Source organism: Budorcas taxicolor, chromosome 8, assembly GCF_023091745.1.
Source record: "Budorcas taxicolor isolate Tak-1 chromosome 8, Takin1.1, whole genome shotgun sequence".
Lineage (NCBI taxonomy): Eukaryota > Metazoa > Chordata > Mammalia > Artiodactyla > Bovidae > Budorcas > Budorcas taxicolor.
The window spans coordinates 105,547,905-105,571,859 of record NC_068917.1 but is presented as its reverse complement, the minus strand read 5'-3'; the positions used below and the strand labels follow the sequence as shown (position 1 = coordinate 105,571,859).

The 23,955-nt window shown below is 44.6% G+C and overlaps 1 protein-coding gene across 1 annotated transcript; it reads left to right on the top strand.

Moving 5' to 3' along the window:
• Window positions 1-20,108: 20,108 nt before the first annotated feature.
• On the top strand, window positions 20,109-23,484 carry LOC128052829 (major allergen Equ c 1-like). The gene is made up of 6 exons (XM_052645390.1): window positions 20,109-20,201; window positions 20,634-20,770; window positions 21,496-21,569; window positions 22,686-22,790; window positions 23,150-23,251; window positions 23,447-23,484. Exons 1-6 carry the CDS (start codon window positions 20,109-20,111, stop codon window positions 23,482-23,484), a joined length of 549 nt encoding a protein of 182 aa, XP_052501350.1.
• The last annotated feature ends 471 nt before the right edge of the window (window positions 23,485-23,955 follow it).

The window sequence follows — 23,955 nt, the reverse complement described above, 5'->3', positions numbered from 1 at the left end:
CATCCCTAACTTTTTTGTCTCTCTTTTTGTCTTTTATATTTTATCCTGCTGCTGCTGCTGCTGCTAAGTCGCTTCAGTCATGTCCGACTCTGTGCGACCCTGTAGACGGCAGCCCACCAGGCTCCCCCTTCCCTGGGATTCTCCAGGCAAGAACACTGGAGTGGGGTGCCATCGCCTTCTCCAATGCATGAAAGTGAAAAGTGAAGTCGCTCAGTCGTGTCCGACTCTTCGCAACCCCATGGACTGCAGCCCACCAGGCTCCTCTGTCCATGGGATTTTCCAGGCAAGAGTACTGGAGTGGGGTGCCATCGCCTTCTCCTACCGCCTTTCAAAAGAATGGGCTGCCTTTCTGGGTGCCTGGTATCCTCCACCAGCATTATAGAAGTTGTTTTGTGGAAGCTGCTCGGCATTCAAATGACCTTTTGATGAATTTGTGGGGGAGAATGTGGTCTTCTATTCCTCTGCTATCTTGGGACCGCCCCCGGCCCCTCCCTCTTGAACCTCTTCCACCCTTTCCCACCCTGCTAAGTTGTTACAGAGCCTGGTCTGAGTTCCCTGGATCGTGCAGCAAAATTCCCACTGGCTATCTATTTTACATACGGTAGTGCATATGCCTCCCTGCTGCTCTCCATCTCACCCTCTCCTTCCTCTCCCCCAACTCTTGTCCATAAGTCTGTTCTCTATGTCTGCATCTCCACTGCTGTCCTGAAAACAGGTTCATCAATACCATCTTTCTAGATTCTACATATATGCATTAATATATGATATTTGTATTTCTCTTTCTGACTTACTTCACTCTGTATAATAGGCTCTAGGTTCGTCCACCTCATTAGAACTGACTCACATGCATTCCATTTTACGACTAAGTAGTATTCCATTGTAAATATGTACCACAGCTTCTTTATCCATTCATTTGCCAATGGATATCTAGGTTTCTTCCGTGTCTCAGCTACTGTAAACGGCGCTGCAATGACTACTGGAGTACGTGTGTCTTTTTCAGTTTTGCTTTCTTCAGGGTATATGCCAGGCACTGCCCTAGGCGATGAGTATAATAGTGAATAAGACAAGTCCTGCCTTCATGAGAAAGACAAATTATAAAAAAGTAAATAAATACAAGATCTTATAGACCATTATCAGGGCTAAGAAGAAAATAAATAGGGGGCCACAGAGTGAAGAACAGGGGTCAGCATACCTAGATGGCAGGGTCATAGAAGGCTCTTCAGAGAGGTGATATCTAAGCAATCTGGATATGTATCTAAAGGTCAGATGTGCTTACCTCTTGGCCAAGAACTCCCCCTTTGAGGAATCCAGAGTACAGACGTGCATACACATAAATATACACGTGAGAACGTGGGCCAGTGCCGTCTCTCTTGCCCCATCCCCTGTACTGTAGCTCACAGCAGCCTGTGTGATCTCTGGGAAACTCAAATCTGATCATGTTCTCTGCCCGGCTTAAAACTCTTTGATTACTTGCACTTTGGACAAAGTCCATACTCCTTGCCTTATAAATCCCACAATAATCTGACCATTCCCCGTTTACAGCATAACTCTATTTCATACCATCCTCCCCTTGCTCCTAATGATCCAGCTGCCCTGGTCTATTTTCTGTTCTTCACATGAGCTAAGCCTTTGCTCAGATCATTCCCTCTGTCTGATAGCTCTTGCCTGGAGCCTTCCTGTGGCTGGCACATTCTCATCCTTGGGTCTCAGCTCAGGGCTCACTTCCCAAGAGTAGCTTCCTGACCACAGAGATGGCTTGTGTTCTGTCAAGTTGGTTAAAGTGGGAACTGTTTCCCAGCATTGCTTTCCCTGTATGATTCCATTTAGAGTTAGCCATAAGAGGAACATGTGTGAAATTTGGAAGGTGGAAGTAAAGTAATGGCCATTGCTCTCTGAAGGTCGTTGTATCAGATGTGGTGATGGACAGATGGATATAGAGGTACCCAGCAGATTCCAGCTGGTAGTCAATCTCCCCACCCTTACCCCACTGTGTCTGGCTCTTCTTTCTGACTCCTGGCCCTGCTGACAGCCTCAGGCTCACCCACAGCAAAGACAAGGGGTGCAAGGCAAGGACCCCACACCACATGGGCCCCAGGAAGCTGAGGCTCGTGAGAGCTGGACAGCGCAGCTGGCAAAACAGGGAAATGAGATGAATTCAGAGGCTTCTTGCTGGTTGTGCTTCTTGGCCTCCAACATGCTGGGCAAGGTGGCTGTGATGATTTCCATCTGGAGGAGAAAAAAGACTGGGTACCCACAAATTATCCAATTTGAACCACTTGAAAAAGAGTATATTAATAATTTTTACTGATTATTTTCAGTATGTATTTTTCTGAGGTCTTTGGCTATTTTTTCTCTTTTCAGAAAAGTTGGTAAAATGTTCAGTTGAGAGGATGCTTGCTAAAAGATTTTTAAAAATATAACTAATGATGATCCAGTGCCCTGAAGTGATTGGTCACTAATGTCATTTAGGCCACTATACATCTCCAAAATCACTCTAGGAGTGGATCGTGTTTTATTCTCACATGATTTTGGCTTGTTCTTAGAAATTAAAAAAAAAAAGAAGCAACTTTTGCATGAAACACCCAAAGAAGGATTTTTGACACATCACATAGCCAGAATCTTACTATTCCTTTATTCTTTATTTGCCGTGTATTGATTTAGCTCCTGTTCTGTGCCAGGCGCCATTACACCTGCTCTGTGCCCCAACAGTGGGCATTAAGGACACAGCACGAGACAAGCAGACAGAATCCCCATACTATGGGAGTTTATATTCTATTCAAAGAGACAGACAATAAGCAAACAAGTGAAACAAATGTGTAATAAAATTGCAGGGACTATGTGCTATGGAGGAACCAAGTAGGCTAAACAGTGACTTTGGGAAGAACAAGCCTTGCCATGACATAGGACAAATGTGTTCTAGCAGGGATAGCAGTTGCAAAGGTCATGGGATGGAAACAAGCTTGACATGTTCAGGGAACAGCAGAAAGCCCAGTAAAGGAAGGAGCCAGCTAGGACATGAGGTTGGGCTTGGAGAGGTCAACACTGGAAGCAGTTTGGATGGTTTTCCAGGGGTGATGGAAAGATGGAGATTTTCAACAGTAAAGTGATCTCATTTCCATTTTTGTAAGTTTGCTCTGCAAGTTGTGTAGAAAAATAGGTTTCATTTGTGAATGGAAATCAACAAGAGGAAGATTAGAGCCAATAGCCATTGCTACAGTTTTAAAATTTGTTAAAATAACAGACTTTCCAATTTTTAAATGGCATCATAATGGTTACCACTTCTGTACTCTGCTGATTCTTCAGGTAGTAGTTGCATATTATATTTACATGTGTACACATGACAAAAATAAGCATTCAATACTCCTGACCTGAGAAACCTCACAATGCACAGAAGAGAGGAAGCAGGAAGAGGCTGCTCCTGTGGGCAGGGAGCAGCCAGCCAGGCTGTGTGATGCAATTCAGGCCTCTGACTGGCCACTAGGAGGCAACCTTGCCGCACTTTTGGGCTCTGGTCCGTTGTCTTCCTCTTCGCCAACTTTGGCTTCATCCCTGTCCCAAGCTGCTGATGGAAAACGTAGCTATGAATTCTTCCCCTTTCATCTCTGGGTGAGCTGGAACAGATCCAAACATGGGCAGTTACAGGGATCTTGGAGAGCCTGCTGCCCTTGCAGGTGCATAGGAACAGGTCTTTCCAAGGCCACCTGTTATCTTCAAGATAGTAAATCACGCAGACTTTTTTTTGGTCCTCGTTTTGCTTGACTTTTCATCAGCATTTGATCTGCCCCCCCCTTTATTTTTGCATATACTAAATTAAAATTTTATTCAGTGAAAGACTCTCTCCAAAACTCATGATTGAATAGACTACACCACGTGCAGTTAAACTGAACAGAACAGCCATTTAACATGGAATGCCACACAGACTGGCACATCTCACTGTACAAAACTGTTTATATACCTGTTTTATAATAAAGCATATAGTATTAGATTTGTAAATAATATATTGGAAGAAACTGGCAGATTAAAGCATACACTAAAAAAATCTATTCCCTATATGCTCTGCAAATCTATTTCAATTTATTTTTGCATTATAAATAAATCTAAATGCCAACATCAAAACTAATCATGGTCATCCCACAGAATGGGCTCTCAAACTCAGAATGCAAGTTTTGAATTTATATATATATATATATATGTATATATATATATTAAGTGAATAAAGTAGGGCAAAAAACAAAGAAATAATCAGTCATTGCCAAATTCATATAGGCATACTTAATAGTCTAGGTTTAAGCATTTTTTAGGCATTTATATCTATATAATAGGTTGCATCTGCTAATCCCAAACTAATAATCCCCTACACCCCTGCCCCTTGGCAATCACAAGTCTGTTCCCGGTGTCTGTGAGTCTGTCTGTTTCATGGATGAGTTCGCCTGTGTCCTGTTTTAGATTCCACATTTAAGTGACGTCATGTAGTACTTGTCTTTCTGATGACTTGGCTTAGTATGATAATCTCCAGGCCCGTCGATGCTGCTGCAGATGGTGCTGGTTCCCTCTTTCATGGCTGAGCAGTATTCCACGGTGGATATGTGCCGCATCTTCTTATCCATGCATCTGTCGATGGCCATTCCGGTTGTTTCTGTGTCTTGGCTATTGTGAATCACGCTGCAACGAACATAGGAGTGCATGTATCTTTTTGATAAAATTCTATAATTTATGATCAATAATTACATGTCAGAAAATGAAAATCATTGATGTCAGCAGTCGTAACACTACTATTCAGTGGAACCATAAGAGACTGCAATTATTAACTATCTTTTAACCTATAAAGTGAACATTTTACATGGTTTAACTCCATGTTCTCCACAGTTGTCCCCTGAATATATGATCCAGTGCATTTGGTATAGGTCTCTGAGTAAGCTGGAGAAAGCTGTAGATACTAACAACAAACAAAATTGTCCAACTTCACATGAATTAATTAAAGTTGAAAAATTACTTCCTTAAAATAAGACATTTGAAAGAAAAGAAAAAGCATTGAACTGATTAGCAGATTTTAACTGTTCAGCTGTGTTATCATGGTTCTTATCAACACTTCACAACAAGCAACTTTCTAAGTGAATGCAGCTAAATGCTTGTATTTTTCTCATTTAGTGCTTCTGGAGGAGAATAACCAACAGGGCCAGTGGCGCAATGGCTAACTGCAGATCAGAAGATTCCAGGTTAGTCTCCTGGCTGACCTGAGGTTACCCCTCGCTGCTCTAGTAGGAAGGTAGGGTGGTGTGTTATTTACAAGCCACCTGACGCTCTCTTATTGGCTTCCCTGGTGGCTCAGATGGTGAAGCGTCTGCCTGCAATGCGGGAGACTTGGGTTCGATCCCTGGGTCAGGAAGATCCCCTGGTGAAGGAAGTGGCAACCCACTCCAGTAATCTTGCCTGTAAAATCCCATAGTCAGAGGAGCCTGGTAGCCCATGGGGTCTCAGAGTCGGACACAACTGAGCGACTTCACATGATTCACATGGAGGAAAATGAAATCTCTCCTCTTCTGCCCCCTGTTGGCCACTTCATTTTCCTGCTTTGCCAGTTTTTAATAGAATTTCAGTGGTCTTATGAAGACTTTGCTTTTCCAAAAGGAAAAATATTTGGTTCCTTAACTTAAAGGACTTGCTCCTTTTCAGGATGCCAGACCAATGGTGAATTGGTGGGAAAACTAACTTGGTGTAAAAGTGTATAAATTTCATACCTGTTGTGCAGTGAACCCAGGAGGAAACAGACCATCAGGAATCAGCTGTTCCTCTTTGGAGCTCAAGTCAGTGTCTGGTGGGAGAGAGTGAGACAATTACTTAATGCAAGGCCACAAGCAAAAGAATAAAAAGAAGAGATGTGTGTTTGGAATGGATTCATTCAGAATGTAAGCAGCAGGCCCTGAGCTTTCTCCTGGAACGCTGGGGTTGCCTTATGTCATAAGCTTGGGTTTTTTCCCTCTTGATGGTAAGACCTTGTCTTCAACTTCCCTGCTGTTCTTTGCACTGGGTTGGGACACTCAGCAAAGACTAGTTGGTTCCCAATAAAGATGCCTTGGAACAATCTCTGTCCCCAGAAAATAGATGTGCCAGTGAGGCTGGCAAGAGCAAAAACAATGCTGTTCTTTAGACAAGAGCACGTCAACAAAATGAGGCTGTGTTTCTGACATGGAATAGTCTGGGGAATTGCTAAAATGTTTGGAAATAAAATATACTTTTTGTCTGGTGGCTCAGATGGTAAAGAATCTGCCTGTAGTGCAGGAGACCTGGGTTCAGTCACTGGTTTGGGAAGATACTCTGGAGAAGGAAATGGCAACCCACTCCAGTATTCTTGCCTGGAGAATTCCATGGACAGAGGAGCCTGGTGGGCTACAGTCCATAGGGTAGCAAAGAGTGGACACACCTGAGTAAGTAACACTTTTACTTTCTCTAGAGATGTTCAGTATTTCCCGATGGGGGTGCTGTTGATGTGCTGGATGAAACAGTTCCGTGTTGTAGGGAACATGCTTGTGTGTGTTGCGTCCTAAGTGGTTTCAGTCATGTCCAACTCTTTGCAACCATATTGTATATGGTCTGCCATGCTCCTCTATCCATGGGATTCTCCAGGAAAAAATAATATAGTGGGTTGCCGTACCCTCCTCCAGGGGATCTTTCCAATCCAGGGACCAAACCTGGGTCTCTTATGTCTCCTGCATTGGTAGGCAGGTTCTTTACAACTGGCACCACCTGGGAAGTCCTGGATCCTAAGCACCAAATGTCAGTAATACTTTCCAGTTACTGCAAAAATAAAAAATGCTGTATCCCCTTCCCCATTTCCAAAATCACTCCTGGGACTTGTGCTGGCCTTAGTTAAGAACCATTAAATCCTCTCATTTTTATCAGTTGAGGCCTAGAGAAGGGAAGGAGCTTGCCTAAATCACAGATAAGACATATAGAAAACAATCAGAGGAGATTTATTGAAAATCAATTACTCAAAGCTCAGGCATTCTACCAGAACCTGGCTGGGGCTGGGGACAACAGAGAGAACACTATTAAAAAAACAAACAAACAAACAAACAAAAAACACCTGATCTCCACAAAAGAGGAGAGAAAGAGAGTGAAAGAGCTAATATTTATTGGGAACCTATTGCATTCTAGCACTCTCTAAGCCTTTTTACATTATCTCTGCAACAACTCTGAGGAAACAGAGGCACAGAGGTTAAGTGTGGAGGCATAATTTGAACTTGGGTTTTCCTGACTCCAAAATCATTATCTTTTCACAGTTACCTTTCCAATGTATGTGTAACCATAAAAACTAGTGTTTTTAAAAATTATCCAGAAATTGAAAAAAGTTAAAAGATAACCATGTGTTCTTTCAAAGTCATACAAGAGGACTACCTAATAAGCCCTCCTGGGGTCCTCTGGTTTTCTTGGCAAATGTGACTGTGCTTAATTTACTATTTACTGTTGTTTACAGGCCAGACTCTATGAATTTAGAGATTAATTAATGTAAAATTGCTGCTGCTGCTGCTGCTAAGTCACTTCAGTCATGTCTGACTCTGTGCGACCCCATAGACGGCAGCCCACCAGGCTCCGCCGTCCCTGGGAGTCTCCAGGCAAGAACACTGGAGTGGGTTGCCATTTCCGTCTCCAAAGCATGAGAGTGAAAAGTGAAAGTGAAGTCGCTCAGTCGTGTCTGACTCTTAGCAACCCCATGGACTGCAGCCTACCAGGCTCCTCTGTCCATGGGATTTTCCAGGCAAGAGTACTGGAGTAGGGTGCCATTGCCTTCTCCAATATAAAATTGAGAAGGTGCAAATTATTTCTGTCTGGTAAATATGTAAATGCTCTCTGTCCAGTTGAGACAGTGGCCACAAAGGTTGTGGATTTATTGCCCTGTAAGACATTAACCACATGTGTCTAATTTAGCAATCTTCTTCCAACCGTTTTTTCTCACACTGAATTATGTGTATATCAGCTTCTCATAACCTCCTTTGAATCAGCTGTCATTCTTTTGGTTCCTTCAATAATGGTTTAATATTAAATCTTTGACACAGGCTCACTATATAGTTGTATGAGAGTTGTTTTTTCTTTTTTTTTAAAGCTCTTTCGGAATTATATTTAGACAGTAGCTTGAACCAATAAGTGATTGACTGCTGTAATGTAAGGGTAAAACTCTAGGTACTATGTGTGCTAAGTCACTTCAGTCGTGTGCAACTCTTAGTGACACTATGGACTGTAGCCCGCCAGGCTCCTCTGTCCATGGGATTCCCCAGGCAAGAATACTGGAGTGGGTTGCCATTTCCTTCTCCAGGGGAACTTTCCGACCCAGGGATCGAACCCAGGTCTCCCACATTGCGGGCAGACGCTTTAACCTCTGAGCCACCAGGGTTATTACCTGTGCTATGGGAACATACAAAGGATGAGAAGAGTGAGCCCTGGGGCATCAAAGGAATTCTTGAATTCTTGGCCTTCGAGGAAGGATAATATTTGAGAAGGCAGAGGAAGGAGGGCTTTCTAGAAGGGAGTGCAACATGAAGAAAAGAAGGAAAAAGTCAAGGGTTTTTGTAGAGGCTACAATTAAAGGAGACGCACCTAGTTTGGTCTTTTTCCTCAGGTCACGCTCCTGACCTTATAGGATCCAGAATGTGAAGATTAAAAAGAAATAAACCATTGTAGAAGCTCAGTAAGGGCAGGAATTTCAGCTATTTTTGTCAACAGTGTACTCTCAGAGCTTGGACATATTAAGTCAACAGTGACTGTTTGTTGAATAACTACGCTGATCAAAAGAAAAGAATATGATTAGCTTCAATTAACTGACCGCTTACTATGTCCCCAGCATTATGCCAGGCTTTTTTAAAAATTTTTAAAATTTTCTCTTGGAATACTGTTGATGTAATTACAGTTCATTTCAGGTGTACAACAGAGTGATTCAGTTACACATACACATATATCCATTCTTTTTCAGATTTTTTGCCCATATAGTTTATCACAGAATATTGAGTAGCATTTCCTGTGCTATAGAATAGGTTCTTGTTGATTCTCTATTTTATATGTAGTAGTGTGTATATGTTAATCCCACTTCCTAATTTATCCCTCCTCCACACTTTTCCCCTTTGGTAACCATACGTTTGTTTTCTAAGTCTGTGAGTCTGTTTCTGTTTTATAAATAAGTTCAGTTGTACCCTTCTTTTAGATCCCACATGGAAATGATATCATATGGTGTTTTTCTTTCTCTTTCTCTTCTCTTTCACTTACTTCACTTAGTAAGATCATCTCTAGGTCCATCCATGTTGCTGCAAATGGCATCATTTTAATCTATCTTGTGGCTGAGTAATATTCCATTGTATATATGGACCACAGCTTTTCTAATCCATTCATCTGTAGATGGACATTTAGGTTGTTTCCATGTCCTGGCAATTGTAAATAGTGATGGAGTGAACATTAGGATGCATGTAGCTTTCCAGATCATGGTTTTCTCTGGATATATGCCCAGGAGTGGGATTAATGGATCATATGGTAGCTCTATTTTTTATTTTTTTAAAGAACCTCCATACTGTTCTCTATAGTGCCTGTACCAATTTATATTACCACCAAGAGTGTAGGAAGGTTCCATTTTCTCCACACCCTCTCCAGCATTTGTTATTTGTAGACTTTTTGATGATGGCCATTCTGACTGGTGTGAGATGATACTTCATTGTAGTTTCGATGTGCCTTTCTCTAGTAATTAGCAAGCTTAATCTTTTCATGTGCCTGTTGGCTATCTGTATATCTTCTTTGGAAAATGTCTGTTTAGACCTTCTGCCTATGTTCTTTATTAGGTTGCTCGCTTTTTTTATATTGAGCTGCATGAGCTGTTTGTATATTTGAGAGAGTAATCCCTTGTTGATCCCATGGTTTGCAAATATCTTCTCCCATTCTGTGGGTTGTCTTTTCATTTTGTTTATAGTTTCCTTTGCTGTGCAAAAGATTTAATGCTTAATTAGGTCCCATTTGTTTATTTTGTTTTTATTTTCATTACTCTAGAGAGTAGATCAGAAAAGGTATTGATGCAATCTTTGTCAAAGGGTGTTCTGCTTTTCCTCTAATAATTTTATAGTATCCAGTCTTACATTCAGGTCTTTAATCTACTTTGAGTTTATTTTTGTGTAAAGAGTGTTCTTATATCATTCTTTTACATGTAGCTGTCTACATGCCAAGCTCTTTACATAAATAATTTCTTCAGATCCTTACATTGATGATATGAAACAGATTTTCATGTTTTCAAATTAGGTCTCAGTTCAGTTCAGTTCAGTCACTCAGTCGTGTCTGACTCTTTGCGACCCCGTGAATTGCAGCACGCCAGGCCTCCCTGTCCATCACCAACTCCTGGAGTTCACTCAGAGTCACACCCATCGAGTCAGTGATGCCATCCAGCCATCTCATCCTCTGTCGTCCCCTTCTCCTCCTGCCCCCAATCCCTCCCAGCATCAGAATCTTTTCCAGTGAGTCAGCTCTTCACATGAGGTGGCCAAAGTACTGGAGTTTCAGCTTTGGCATCATTCCTTCCAAAGAAATCCCAGGGCTGATCTCCTTCAGAATGGACTGGTTGGATCTCCTTGCTGTCCAAGGGACTCTCAAGAGTCTTCTCCAACACCACAGTTCAAAAGCATCAATTCTTTGGCGCTCAGCCTTCTTCACAGTCCAACTCTCACATCCATACATGACCACAGGAAAAACCATAGTCTTGACTAGACGGACCTTAGTCGGCAAAGTAATGCCTTGGCTTTTGAATATACTATCTAGGTTGGTCATAACTTTTCTTCCAAGGAGTAAGGGTCTTTTAATTTCATGGCTGCAGTCACCATCTGCAGTGATTTTGGAGGCCCCCAAAATAAACTCTGACACTGTTTCCACTGTTTCCCCATCTATTTCCTATGAAGTGATGGGACTGGATGCCATGATCTTCATTTTCTGAATGTTGAGCTTTAGGCCAAATTAGGTCTGGCCTATGGCAAAATTGTTACATGAATGATTTTTATCTTGAGAACTCCTTTACCCTTTCCCAAAGGATCCATAATCCAAGACTTCTGATGATTCTTCCCACTGCCCAAACTGTCTTCCTCCCATCCCAAGCCTAGTGGTGTCAGTATCAGTGGAATAAACTGGTCCAATGATATGCTTAAAAGAGTCCCAGATGGATTGCTGGGTAACCTGGGCCCACATGCAGTAAGTACTTGCTGAATTTTGATAATCTGATAATGAAATCTTGATAATTTTCAATCTGGAGGCAACAATCACTGGTATCATTGGTTTTCTTACCCACAGGGAGCCCTCATGTTGTGCTAGAAATTTCAAACTAGAAGGGAAGGAAAGGGTTTTTGCCTCCACCCGTGCCCCATGTGAGAAGAGAACTCTGGATATTAGGATGGTGTGTCAGACATAGAGATACATTGCTCAGATTCCCTGTTCAAGAAAGGGCTCATTCTGCAGCTATGAGGAGAGGGGTTAACCCACAGCCTCCACTGTTACCTGGTTCTGATTGGCCTCAAATCTTGAGCTGAGATGGTGGTCTTCTTGGGGTGGCCCCATCCAGTGACTATGCAAGACTATGACACAAGGTCCCATCCTTTTCTGCCTAACACAGGCCTCCTCTCACATGCTCAGAGCTCCCTGCTGGGCTGACAGAGACTTTGTCAGATGTCTGGCAGCTCCCTTTCCCTAATCCCATTTCCTTCTTTTTCCTTTCACAAGTGTTAATCCCAGTAAGCCTTTTACACTCCTAAATCTGTCTCAGCATCTGTTTTTTGGAGGGCCCAGATGACACAGATGGGATGATGTTAGCTCCAAGAAACCTTTCATCAGTGAAGGGAGTGGCTATTTTAAAACTGGATTTGAGCCACTACCCGCAGAATATATAATCACCCTGGATGCTCGAGTCCAAGGAGTACTTCCAGTCTGGCACATGAATCAAATAAGCATTATTTCTTGCTATTCCTTTCGGCACTGTGTCTTGCTATTATATAACATGACTTGAATGTTTCTATTGTCTGTCTCAATGAGTGATTTGTTAAATTAATTAAGAGTGTGACTGAGGACAAGGTCATTATGTCCATTTCCATTCTGCTGGTTAGTTTCAGTCAAGTTACCGGTTATGGATGGACTGTTGTCTGGTCATATGTGGACTCCGTAAACCCCTTACCCATGCTGAATCATGACTTAGGCTAGTCATTTCTCAACCTCCTAGTAGACCGTCACCCTTCCTGAGAGTCACTTATAAAAAGCTCTATATTTTAGCGTTGGGTGAGGAAGTCTTAATGTGGTTGGTGACCAGTACTTATGGCCACAAATAGAAGGGCATAGTTTTTGCCTTTTGGGGTATGGAAACATCCCCTAATTCCTTGTTAGAAATGCTTGTGTTCACACTCAGTCACTCAGTCATGTCTGACTCTGCAACCCAATGGACTGTAGCCCACCAGGCTCCTCTGTCCATGGAATTCTCCAGGCAAGAATACTGGAGTGGGTTGCCATGCCCTCCTCCAGGGGAATCTTCCTGACCCAGAGGATGAACCTGTGTCTCCTGCATCTCCTGCATTGGAAAGTGGATTCTTTACCCCTGAGCACCTAAGCCCCATTAAACGAGCAGTACCCCTCCAATCATCCATTCACTCATCAAATATTTGTTGACCAAGAGGGCTGCTACTTGCCTTTCACTTGATCTGACCCTCAGCTATGTCCCTAATGTCACATTTTGGGGAAATCTACATGCAACTTCTTCCATAGTAACTACCAGGCAGACATCCCTGAGAGTCTAAAGCATTACTTATTCCTGTTCCATCTGTCCTCTGTGTCAGAAACATCAAGCCTCGATCTGTGTCGTGGAGTCAGTCAGCATAGGAGCTCTGGGAACAGACAGTCTTGGGTTCCAATATAGGTTCTCCCACTTGCTTGCTGTGTGATCTTGGTAAGCTTACCTAACCTCTCTGAGTCTTAGGTTATACCTTTATAAACAGGATAATAATACCTATCATACAGATCTATTATGAAGAGTCTAGGAAATAATATTTATAAGGCACTTGTCTAATACTCATTGATATTTACTCTGTTTATGACAGCAAAATATCATTTTTTAATGTCTGGCTCCTGGACAGCCGGTTTTTGTACTGCTGCAAAATATATTCCCATTGTAACTACCTGCCTTGGTAAGTGGATTATGGCACAATCCCACATTTGAACAAATATGTTTTTGAATGCCCTTCTTTATTTGATTACCAAGTTGTTCCTAAGTTTGTTTAAGTCTAACCACCTTAGATATAAAAATAACAGATGCAACTTGACTATAATATAGTAGTTCAGATTCAGGTTGTCAATGATATGTTTGAACTGAGGGAATGTGATTAAATATTACTTCTCTGTTCCTAAATGTTTGGTAGATGTTTGAGGAGAGGGAATGAGGCGGCATCACTATTTTTTGTGGGTATGATCTGGTCAGTTTTTGCTCTTAATTGTTTTTCCCTTTATTTATTAATTGAAGTAAGTTAAGAATCCCATGGACAGAGAGTTGATTTACAATGTTGTGTTAGTTTCAGGTGTATAGCTAAATGGTTCAGTTATACATGTATATATATATATATATATATATATATTCTTTTCAGATTCTGATTCATTATTTTTCAAAAATCCTTTAGTAGCACGTCTTCTAAAGCAGCTTGCTACACCACAGACAGAATTACTCTACATCAAATACTTGCCCTGTATATTTTGCATTATATACTAGATGTGTTCACCATTGATGGATGGTCAGGTGAACTTTTGTAAAATGAATCCTTATGCCATGTACTTACATCATCTTCTGAGAGATGCTAACATCAGTGGTTGTTACTCTTCTATTTTAGTTTTTTTGGTCATCTTTCCTCATCTCTCTACCCCTTCCTATCTTCCATAGTCAAAAGTCAATAATTCACTCAACTGTGATATTTATTGTTCACCTACAAGTTGTGAGAGTGTTTCATATTGTTAATTTACAACTCCTACCACAAATATTTAAGCACAATTCAGGAATATTGTTTAAGGGAATCCTATTGTAAAGCCAGCATCACCCCTGATTGGTTTAATATTAGTGCAGCTTTGGTTTTGACTGGGTCTTCTCTCACCAGGCCGCCAGGTGAACTGCATCACACCTTTGGTATTTTTGAAGCCCTGACCTTACTATCTCAGTGAATACAGGCTGTCCTGGCAGTGCTTGAGCCAACCACCAAAAATGTGGTAGATCTGAAATGGAAGTGAATAACCAGAGTCGGGGACAGTCAACTCAGATCTTAGTATCAAAAGATAAGATCACCCACAACATGGGCCTCAGATCATAGATTTCAATCCTCTGCCCTCTCTCCACTCCTATGGACCAGGAGCTAACAATGAAGTCACTGCCCCAAAGTAATATTCTTATTTACAAAAGGATTTTCTACAAGGTTATTTCTCAAAACTAGAATCCTTGGTGCTTTCTGGGCTTCCCAGGCGGCGCCGGTGGTAAAGAATCCTCCTGCCAAAGCAGGAGACACAAGAGACACAGGTTCAATCCTTGAGCCAGGAGATCCCCCAGAGTAGGGAATGGCACCCCACTCTGGTATTCTTGCCTGGAAATCCCAGGGCAGAGGAGCCCGGCGGGCTACAGTCCATGGGGCTGCAAAGAGTCAGACACGACTGAGCGACTGAGCACATTCTAGTGCTCAGTACTGAGCTTGAAGGTGCATCCTGCTTTTCAGACAGGATTTAAGGGTCAGTCATTCCAGAGGTAATACTGTACGTATCAGGTGCTATGGTAGGTACAAAGCAGAACAGGAAAGACATCTCCACCAGCAGCGGAAAATTACAGTGTGGAGCTCTAAGGGTTGGGAATGGTGGTGGGTGCAATGGTGATCTTGTGTGAAGTGGTGGTAGCTGACGCTCCCCTCAGGACCACAGCCCAGGAAGAGTGGGGTTTGTCGTGCAAACCTGGTTGCTCACAGGCTGCCATCTCTTCTTGGGAGGAATCAAAACCAGGGAGTAAAGTACACAGCCTTTGTTACTATTTGTCAAATTCAATTCTTCCATCTCAGGGACAGGAAAACTTGCAATCAGCCCATGATGACAAAAAAGCAGTGGCTGGATATCAGTTAAGCATGAGCTAGGAATGGTCACACAAGGACCTGGGATGATTTTTTAAAAAATATTGACCATTTTTATAGTCTTTATTAAATCTTTATGCTTCTATCCTATGCTTCTTCTGTTTTATCTTTGGCTTTCTGGCCACAAGACATGTGGGATCCTAGCTCCCAGGCCAGGGGAACGATGTCCCCTTAGTTGGAAGGCAAAGTCTTAACCACTGGACCACCAGGGGAAGTCCCTGGGAGAACTTCTTAAAGCAGGCCATAGACTGAATGCCACAATTCCGAGGTCCACTGCCCTGTGCCATCTCCTCCCACGACGCTAGTCATTCTCCCAGGCGTGCAGAAGGGACTATTGGGTTTCCCTGTTGGCTCAGCAGTAAAGAATCTACCTGCCAGTGTAGAAGACACGTGTTCAATCCTTGGGGAAGGAAATGGTAACCCATTGCAGTATTTTTGCCTGGGAAATCCCTTGGACAGAGGCACCCAATGGTGTAGGGTAAGGGAGTTAGAGAAGGTGAGGTTCGGAAAAAGAACGAGACTGGCACTCTACAGGAACAGATCACCTTTAATGAGGCGAGAAGGGGCAGCAGTCAGATTAGTGAGCTGCTACTGAACTGAACTGAACTGAACTGAACACTAACCCAAGAAGAGTAAGTATATATAGGCATATATGTGGAAATCTACTGTCCTAAGGGGGCCTGTTCTTCTCCAAGGTTGTTTGGGTTAGTTATCTCTTAAACGGCTGGGGCAAGGAATTCTGGAGATCGGCCAGAGGCTGGACCGGCTGGGAGCTGGGCATAATCAACCTTAATGTCCATTTTTTTTCTTCCGGTGAAGAGTTCTTTGTTTTGCATAGAATGGTGGGGAGGACCTGGAGGGGAGTTTTAACTGCAGGCTATTTTGAGCTGTGTAACTTTCCTTCAGATGGGGTGCAGGCCATGGGCTCACACCGAGTCGGACACGACTGAGCACTCATTCTCACCAGTACTCACAAGGAGACACTAATTCGAGGCAGAATAAGCCCCAGCTTTTAACAAGCCCCAGCTATGGGGTCAGGATCCTAGCACAATACTGTCTCTCACCTGCCAGGCTCTTCCCACAGGCTCTGCATATCTCTATTTCCTCTCTAACTTACAAGACCCACCCTAAGTCCTGCTGTCTCCTGGAATAAGTCTCTGATCTCACCAGCCCAGTGTGTGCTGGACGTTCTTTTCAGGGTTCCACACAAAGCGTCCCATTGAATCCCTTCAGCGACCCTTGCGTGCGAGCTTGCTAAGTCGCTTCAGTGCAACCCTATGGACTGTAGCCTGCCAGGTTCCTCTGGGATTCCATGGGATTCCAGTCCATGGGATTCTCCAGGCAAGAATCCCAGAGTGGGTTGCCATGCGGTCCTCTAGGGGATCTTCCTGACCCAGGGATCAAACCCTGGTCTCTTATGTCTCCTGCATTGGCATGGGTACATCATTGGTTCTTTACCACTAGCGCCACCTGGGAAGCCTACAGCGACCATGCTGCTGCTGCTGCTGCTAAGTCGCTTCAGTCGTATCTGGCTCTGTGCGACCCCATAGACGGCAGCCCACCAGGCTCCGCCGTCCCTGGGAGTCTCCAGGCAAGAACACTGGATTGGGTTGCCATTTCCTTCTCCAGTGCATCAAAGTGAAAAGTGAAAGTGAAGTTGCTCAGTCATGTCTGACTCTTAGCGACCCCATGAACTGCGGCCCACCAGGCTCCTCCATACATGGGATTTTCCAGGCAAGACATTGCCTTCTCCGACAGCAACCATAGGCAGGTGTAATTATCCTGCTAATGCTCAGAGGATAACTCTCAGCGATCTTAAGTCTGTCTTCATAGCTGAAAAATGGCAGAGATAGAAAGGAAGCTCAAGTCTCCATGATGCCAAAGCCTGTGTTCTTGGTTACTTTTGTTTTCTCTCTCTCTTGTTATTAAACAGCAAAGCCAGCAGAGGTCCACCCCGCACACTCCCAGAACACTTTTATTGCACTAAAAACAATTTATAAACAAACACTTGGGAGAGGATGTCTTCAAGATGTACCCACAATCAACTTTATGAGAGATATCAAACAGCGTGGGGGCCTAGAAAATGGGGATTCCCAGAGGGAAAGCAGAGCTTTCAGGAGAGTTATCTGGGTCAGAAAAGGGGGTGGGAAGTCCCAGCGAGCATCTAAGTCCATGTGGGGCTCTCTGTCCACCTTCTCCGCCCTCAGGCCTCTCCCAGGTGGCCCCAGGAGCAGGGGGCCTGAGGGAGCAGGCCAGGACTGAGGCCGGAGGGTGCACAGCCAGGGACCCCAGCGCCGAGGGCCTTCGTTCTCAGGTTCAAGGGCGTGGGTATGTCTCACCAGGTGGGCCAAAGGGAACGCCTGCTCCCCTCTGCAGTTCCCCCCCACCCCCCACCGCCCCCATGTGATCTGGAAAGCCAGAGCTGGGAGGGACACCCTCTGGACTAGGAGGGGGCACCCCAGGATCCCCACAGACCAGCATGGTCCATCCTCACCCTGCAGGCAGCCCAAGAGAGCCGAAGGGCAGGGATGGCCTGGCCTGGCCCTGCTTTAGACTGTGTTGTTTGTGTCTGGCTGGGCTGGTTGTTGTTGTTCAGTCATGCGGTCATGTCTGACTCTTTGCAACCCCATGGACAGCAGTAGCCAGGCTTCCCTGTCCTAACGGCTGAGCCGGAAACCGCCACAAAAATCAGTCAAGGACCCACACACTGATGTGACAGTTAAGACAGCTGTTTTAGCAGCCTGAAAAGCCACAAGCCGGTGGACAAGCACCCCTTGTCCCATCCAGCCTAGCACAAACCTATGGACACAGGTGGAGTAAAAGCTGAGGCTGTCAGTCCCTGAGCAGCACTTCCTGGGTTCAGCTGCCAAGGCGGGTGCTGGATGCTCAGGAGCAGGCGGGGACAGGGAGGAGAAGGGCCCACGAGCTAGTGCCACTCTCTGGGCACCATCTGAGCCAGCCTTCCAGAGGAGGCGGGCCTGGATGCCCATCGGGGCCGCAGGGTCCCCAGAAAAGAGAGCCTTGGAGGAAAGCAGCCGGCAGAAGGGCTGTCTCACTTGAGGGCAGAACCATCAACCCCTTTTCTCATCCTCTGGGACTTCCTCCTTGGCTGCGGGTCTTTGCCAGGCAGCTCAGATGTGGCACCCTCCTCCCTCTGACTGGCTCTCACCTCCGGAGCCTGGGAGGGCTGAGAGCTGCCCAGAGACCGCTTAACCCTGGAGTGGGGGTCCTTCCGCAGCACCAGGGGCGCCGCGGGCAGAACGGGGACCTAGCACCGCTCTCTGCGGGGCGTCTGGCGGAGGATACTCACAGTGCCGCAGAGAAGATCCGGCTGGGCCCCAGGACAGGCAGCCTCTGGGTGTGTGATCGGACTCTGCTGCCTCCTAGCCCAGGTTCGAGAACTCCGGAAGGGGTGAGCGGCGGCGGTGGGGGCAAGGAACTTGGGGTCCAGAGGGACTCAGCCCGGCAAGCTGGCCCTTCCTTTTCTGCAGCAGCCCCCTTTCTTCTCTTCCGTTAAAAGTAACCCCTGGAAAAGAGTATAACCCAGGACACCCCCAACAATAGCCTCAGCATCAGGGCTTCCCTGCAGGATCCGGAGGGGAGCGGGGCCTCTACAAGAAGGGCAGCGGTGGAGGTCAGGGGCAGCTCCTTCTTCCCCAGCAGCGTGTGCCGCTTGAGTCTGCTGCCCTTGTTCACCACCTTGACCCTGAACGCCAGCTTCCTCACACTGACTGGCCCCAGGCCGTCAAAGAAGTCCTCGCTGAACACAGGGAGGCGGCAGTTCTTGACGTTGGTGCTGCGCTGCTTCTGCAGCTTGCGGGGCGCCAGGCACAGACCCACGCAGCAGCAGATGTTGCAGGCATCGCTCTGCCAGTCGAAGAGGCCCTTTCTTAAAAAAAGAAAAAAATTATTTACCTTTGGCTGCATCTGGTCTTAGTTGCCGCCCAGTGGTTAAGGCACATGGACTCAGTAGCTGTTGCTCATGGGCTTAGTTGCTCTGTGGCATATGGGATCTTAGTTTCCCGACCAGAGGTCAACCCGCATCCCCTGCATTGGAAGACAGATTCTTAAGCACTGGACCACCAGGGAAGTCCCCTTAAGCACTATCTGCATGATACGACCTCCTACCATCACCCCTTTGCTGACCAACAATGGTCTGGACTTGGTCCCATTCACTTGAGTTATTTTCATGCTTGTAGGATTAAGTTCTTATTGAGTACAGGAAGCATTTCCCCACCTTCATTGAAACTTGTTTAAAGGAAGGATGGCAGCTTGTACTTCTCTATTTATCTTATGGGACCTAAGAATGGTGAGGTATACACAGTGATTACACACTTCCTTACTCATTGTGTGGAAAGGAAAGACTACAGGGGTTGAGTTCAGAGAAAAAAGGAAAGGAATTTAAATGTACTCAATACCAGACGCCATACTTTAAAGACTTTGTTACTATTTTATCCTACCCCATTTTAACCAACTGTGTGTTAATGCTTTGTGATAGCTACTATCATCTTTGGCAGAGACAGTTTCTTTGCTCCTGAGGCTATCAAAATGAAGTGACTCACCGAATTCCATTGAGACACAGAGTCCCTACCTTGGTTAGGCTCCATTTCTGTCACATGTAACTGGATTTTGGATTCTAAGCCAGATCCACAGTTAAATCTGGTTCCACAAGGCAGCCCTTTCAAGCCTCCACTATTTTTCTAGAGTATGTGTTTTGAGGAGTTTAAGGTCACTAAGTAGATCAAAAAGAGATGAAGTTGCCAAATTTCAGAAGGTCAGGAACAGTCCTTGGCCTCGCCCCAGGGAATAACAGCCCATGTCACAATGTGGGAGGAGAGGTGGTGCCTTGTGGACAGTAAACTGGACCCCGAGTGGATATAAAAGGAGAGGCCCTGGGGAGCCAAGCCACCATCAGGAAGAGACTCACTCTCAGTGACAGTAGAGAAAACAGCGCTATCTCCTGCCAAGATGAAGCTGCTGCTGCTGTGTCTGGGGCTGACCCTAGTCGGTGCCCAGGAGGGAAACTCTGATGTTGTGAGAAGCAACTTCGATATTCCAAAGGTAAGGGCAGGGGAGCAAATTGCAGGCAGATTCTTTACCAGCTGAGTTATGAGGGAAGCCCCACACTCACCCAACGGCAGTGGAGCATAGTGACTTTGGATTTTGGAGGGCATTTTGGAAGATTCTGAAGCAGAGTGGCCCTCTGGGAGGAGAGGCGGTCCTTGACATAATAGAGGCTTCAGATCTGGGTCTAAGAAAGGGCAGTGGTGCCGTGTTAAAAGGTGACAACACTTAGGGAACCTCCAACTTACTGGAGGAACAGTGAACCGTGGAAAAAGTCCTCGATATAGTGCCGATCGACCCGAGTCTAATTTTATCTTCACATCATCATGATGGGAGTCCTGGCCCAGAGGACAGGGTTCAAGGAGACAAGGGTTCATGTTGTATTCCTTTCCTCTTTTCTCACCCAATCATTTTATTGATTTATTGCAGATTACAGGGGAGTGGTTTTCCATTCTCTTGGCCTCAGACAACAGGGAAAAGATAGAAGAAAATGGTAGCATGAGGTTTTTTGTGGAGCACATCAGTCTCTTGGAAAATTCTTCTTTGTTTATTAAAATGCATACAAAGTAAGTGTGTATTTTTTTGCTTGGGAAAGGGAAAACAGAAGTCTGAATATGATGTTGGAGCTTTACCCACACATGCGTGAACACGCATATATTCTGGGCCTTTACTAAAATCAGGGCCCATCCTTGATAAAATCGTTGGCACTGACCCAAGGATTGAGGAACCTGAACCTGTGACTTTGCTAGATTTCAGAGATAAGAATTGGGACAGGAATATGTTTCAGTGGGAACAGAGGAGGTAAGGGGTAGAGAGGTATCAGATCATTAGTAGTATGGAAAGACAGCACAGGATTCAGAATCAACCACCGATCCAGTTCTGATTCTCTTTGTGTCACCAGGAAAATTCACCTCTTTCTTCCTCAGTCTTCTCTGGAGTAAAAGAGGATGATCCAATTCTCTCGTGTCTTTTTGTGAGGACCAAGCAAGGTGATGTTTGTAAGGCACTATCTCAGAGACTGGCACATGGTCAGAACCCAGCTAATTCTCTAGACAAGTAGCTGTCATAACAGTAAGAGTGGGAAGAGGTGATAGAGGCATAGGGATAGAAGCAGTGGGCTCATTCTCAAAGTACCAAGTGAAGTGATATAATGTAAATAAAAGCGCTTTGGAAACTATATCCAAAATGTTCAACAGCTAATCAATGAAATGGGAAACTCAAGTTACAGGTAGAGTGTGAGGGAGCCAATCGCTTCAGGATCTCTTGGGCATCAGCTCATTTTGTTTTACAGGGTAAACGGAGTGTGTACTGAGCTTCCTTTGACTCATGACAGCACAGGAGAGGATGGCGTATATACTGTTAGCTGTCAGTATGTTAAAAAAAAAAAGTCTTTCTAAATTCAACTTCCAGCTGCAAGGAATTTACTCCAATATCTTCAGGATTTGATAAGTTCCTTATATATTTGTTTAGGTAATCTAATGTGGCCATCTAATAGTCAATATCCTGAATTTGGGAGAAATGTGTGTGTCAAAGCCAGTGCCTGGCACACAGTACCATCAGACAGAGAAAAAAGCTTGGTCATATGTATTTCCTACAACAAAAGGAAGTTGGCAAATAAAAAAGTAAATTGGCAGGACAGTTTCATATTCCTTACCCACTTTAAATAAATTATTTATTTATTTTGGCTGTACTGAGTCTTCATTGTTGCCTTTGGATTTTTTCTAGATTTAGCAACCAGGAGCTATTCTCTACTTGTGATGAGCAGCCTTCTCGTTGGGCAAAGATTCCACCTGCAATGCAGGAGACCTGGGTTTGATCTCTGGGTTCGGAAGATCCCCTGGAGGGGAGCATGGCAACCCGCTCCAGTATTCTTGTCTGGAGAATCCCATGGCTTCTCATTGTTGTGCCTTCTCTCTTGTTGAGGATCATGGTCTCTAGGGCTCAGGGGCTCAGTAATTGCACCATGTGGGCTCAGTAGCTGGGGCATGTGGGCTCTAGAGTATACGGTCTTAGTTTCCCCAAAGCATGTGGGATCTTCTTGGACCCAAGGATTGAACCTGATCCCTTGAATTGGCAGGTGGAATCTTATCCACTTGACCGCCGGGGTAGTTCCATGGCCCACTTTATGATGATATCTGATAGCCATTGCCAGAGCATATCGTTCAGGTTATAGCACTGGGTATATAAGGCTAATGGGGCTTATAGAGAGGACATTTGGCAGAGATGGCCGAGGGAGGTGGTGGGTCCAAGGTGTCATAATAGAGGGGAAGTTACTGCTATGGCTGAATTTTTCTACCCTAATGGTCACTTCATTGGTGCTGCTTAGAAATTGCATCTTGAAGCCCAGAGAGATGCAGATGGAAGGCAGTAGATATCACTATTTCTTTCAGGATTTGTTTTGTGGGAGAGAACAGGTGAAAGAGTTTCACTTCTTTCCCACAGACCAAAGAAGTTCTGAGCCGTGTTCTGTTTTCTCCACAGATGATGGAAAAAATAAATTTCGCATACTTCAGATGAACTATAGTCACCATATTATTTTTTATCTCGAGAATTTCAGCGACTCGTTCCAACTGCTAGAGCTCTACGGTAGAGTATTTTCATGCTGGTGCTCATCTTGGGGTGGGGAGACCAGGGAAGGAAGGAAGCCTGGAGACAGAGTGGATTTCCCAATCGTACCCTGGGACCTCTCTCCTCATTAAAACAGATGCTCCCCTTTGGTAAAATTTCTCAGGCTCAGTGATGGGAAGATGATGACTCTCTCACTGTGCCAGAAAGATATCCTAAAGGTGTCTTTCTTAAAGAAAGACTTTTTTCCATCCCTGAGACTTGTGCCAAAGCATGTAATCAGTGCCATTCACTTTCCCATTCGGCCAGAGACCCACCCCTGTCATGAGCCTCCATCACCAGGAAACAGGACAAAGCAGCTCCTGTTACTCTTCCCACAGCCCGAGAACCAGATACGAGTCCAGAACTCAAGAACGAGTTTGTGGAAATTTGCCAAAAGTATGGAATTGTTAAGGAAAACGTTATTGACCTGACCAAAGAGGGTAAGCTGAGCTATCTCTGGCTTTCTCTGCCTGAAGTCCCGTGTTGCTGAGTAGGAATGTTACTGAAGGGAGAAATCCAAGAGAAGTTAATACCCCCATTCAGTCCCCTTTGTCCTAACCTGGAAAATCATCTGGTTTCGTTCTGGGAAATAAACTGGGGTTGGTGTTTGAATGTGCTCTTCTCTGCCTCTACAGATCGCTGCTTCCAGGCGCGAGGGAATGGAGTGGCCTAGGGCTGCAGTTTGGTGAGCTCTGCTGGAGACGGGGTGGCCCAGGATTCCAGAAGCATTAGGGGATTACAGTAGGAGATTTAAAAGATCACAATAAAAATAATTTGATAGGAAGAGCTTGAAATTTGGAGTTGGAGGACCTGGGTTCAGGATCTACCCCTGCCATGAGCTTTTTAAGCAAATCGTATAGCAGTTAAAAGGGAAAAAATGATGTCTACCTTACAGAATTACTGTGTGACTATAATGCTGGAGAAAAGGGCTCAGTAATTGATAATGTGGGAAAAAATCAGTAAGAATTACAGTTTTAAATGGGAAAAGAATGTGAGTATGATATTCAAATACATTCTGTGTTTGTGGTTCATCTCTAATCCTGAAAGCCCATCTCACCCTCCAATATATGGAAAGAATTTCTTCCTTCAATCTCTGCATATTCTTAACTTATAATCTGGGAATAGAGCTGTCTGGGCTTCCAGT

Bases quoted from the DNA above. Each gene is read 5' to 3' on its own strand.
- LOC128052829 (XM_052645390.1), top strand. From the start codon at position 20,109: ATGAAGCTGCTGCTGCTGTGTCTGGGGCTGACCCTAGTCGGTGCCCAG. The intron at 20,771-21,495 runs GTAAGTGTGTAT...TTTGTTTTACAG, and splicing joins TTTATTAAAATGCATACAAA to GGTAAACGGAGTGTGTACTG. The intron at 23,252-23,446 runs GTAAGCTGAGCT...CTGCCTCTACAG, and splicing joins TATTGACCTGACCAAAGAGG to ATCGCTGCTTCCAGGCGCGA.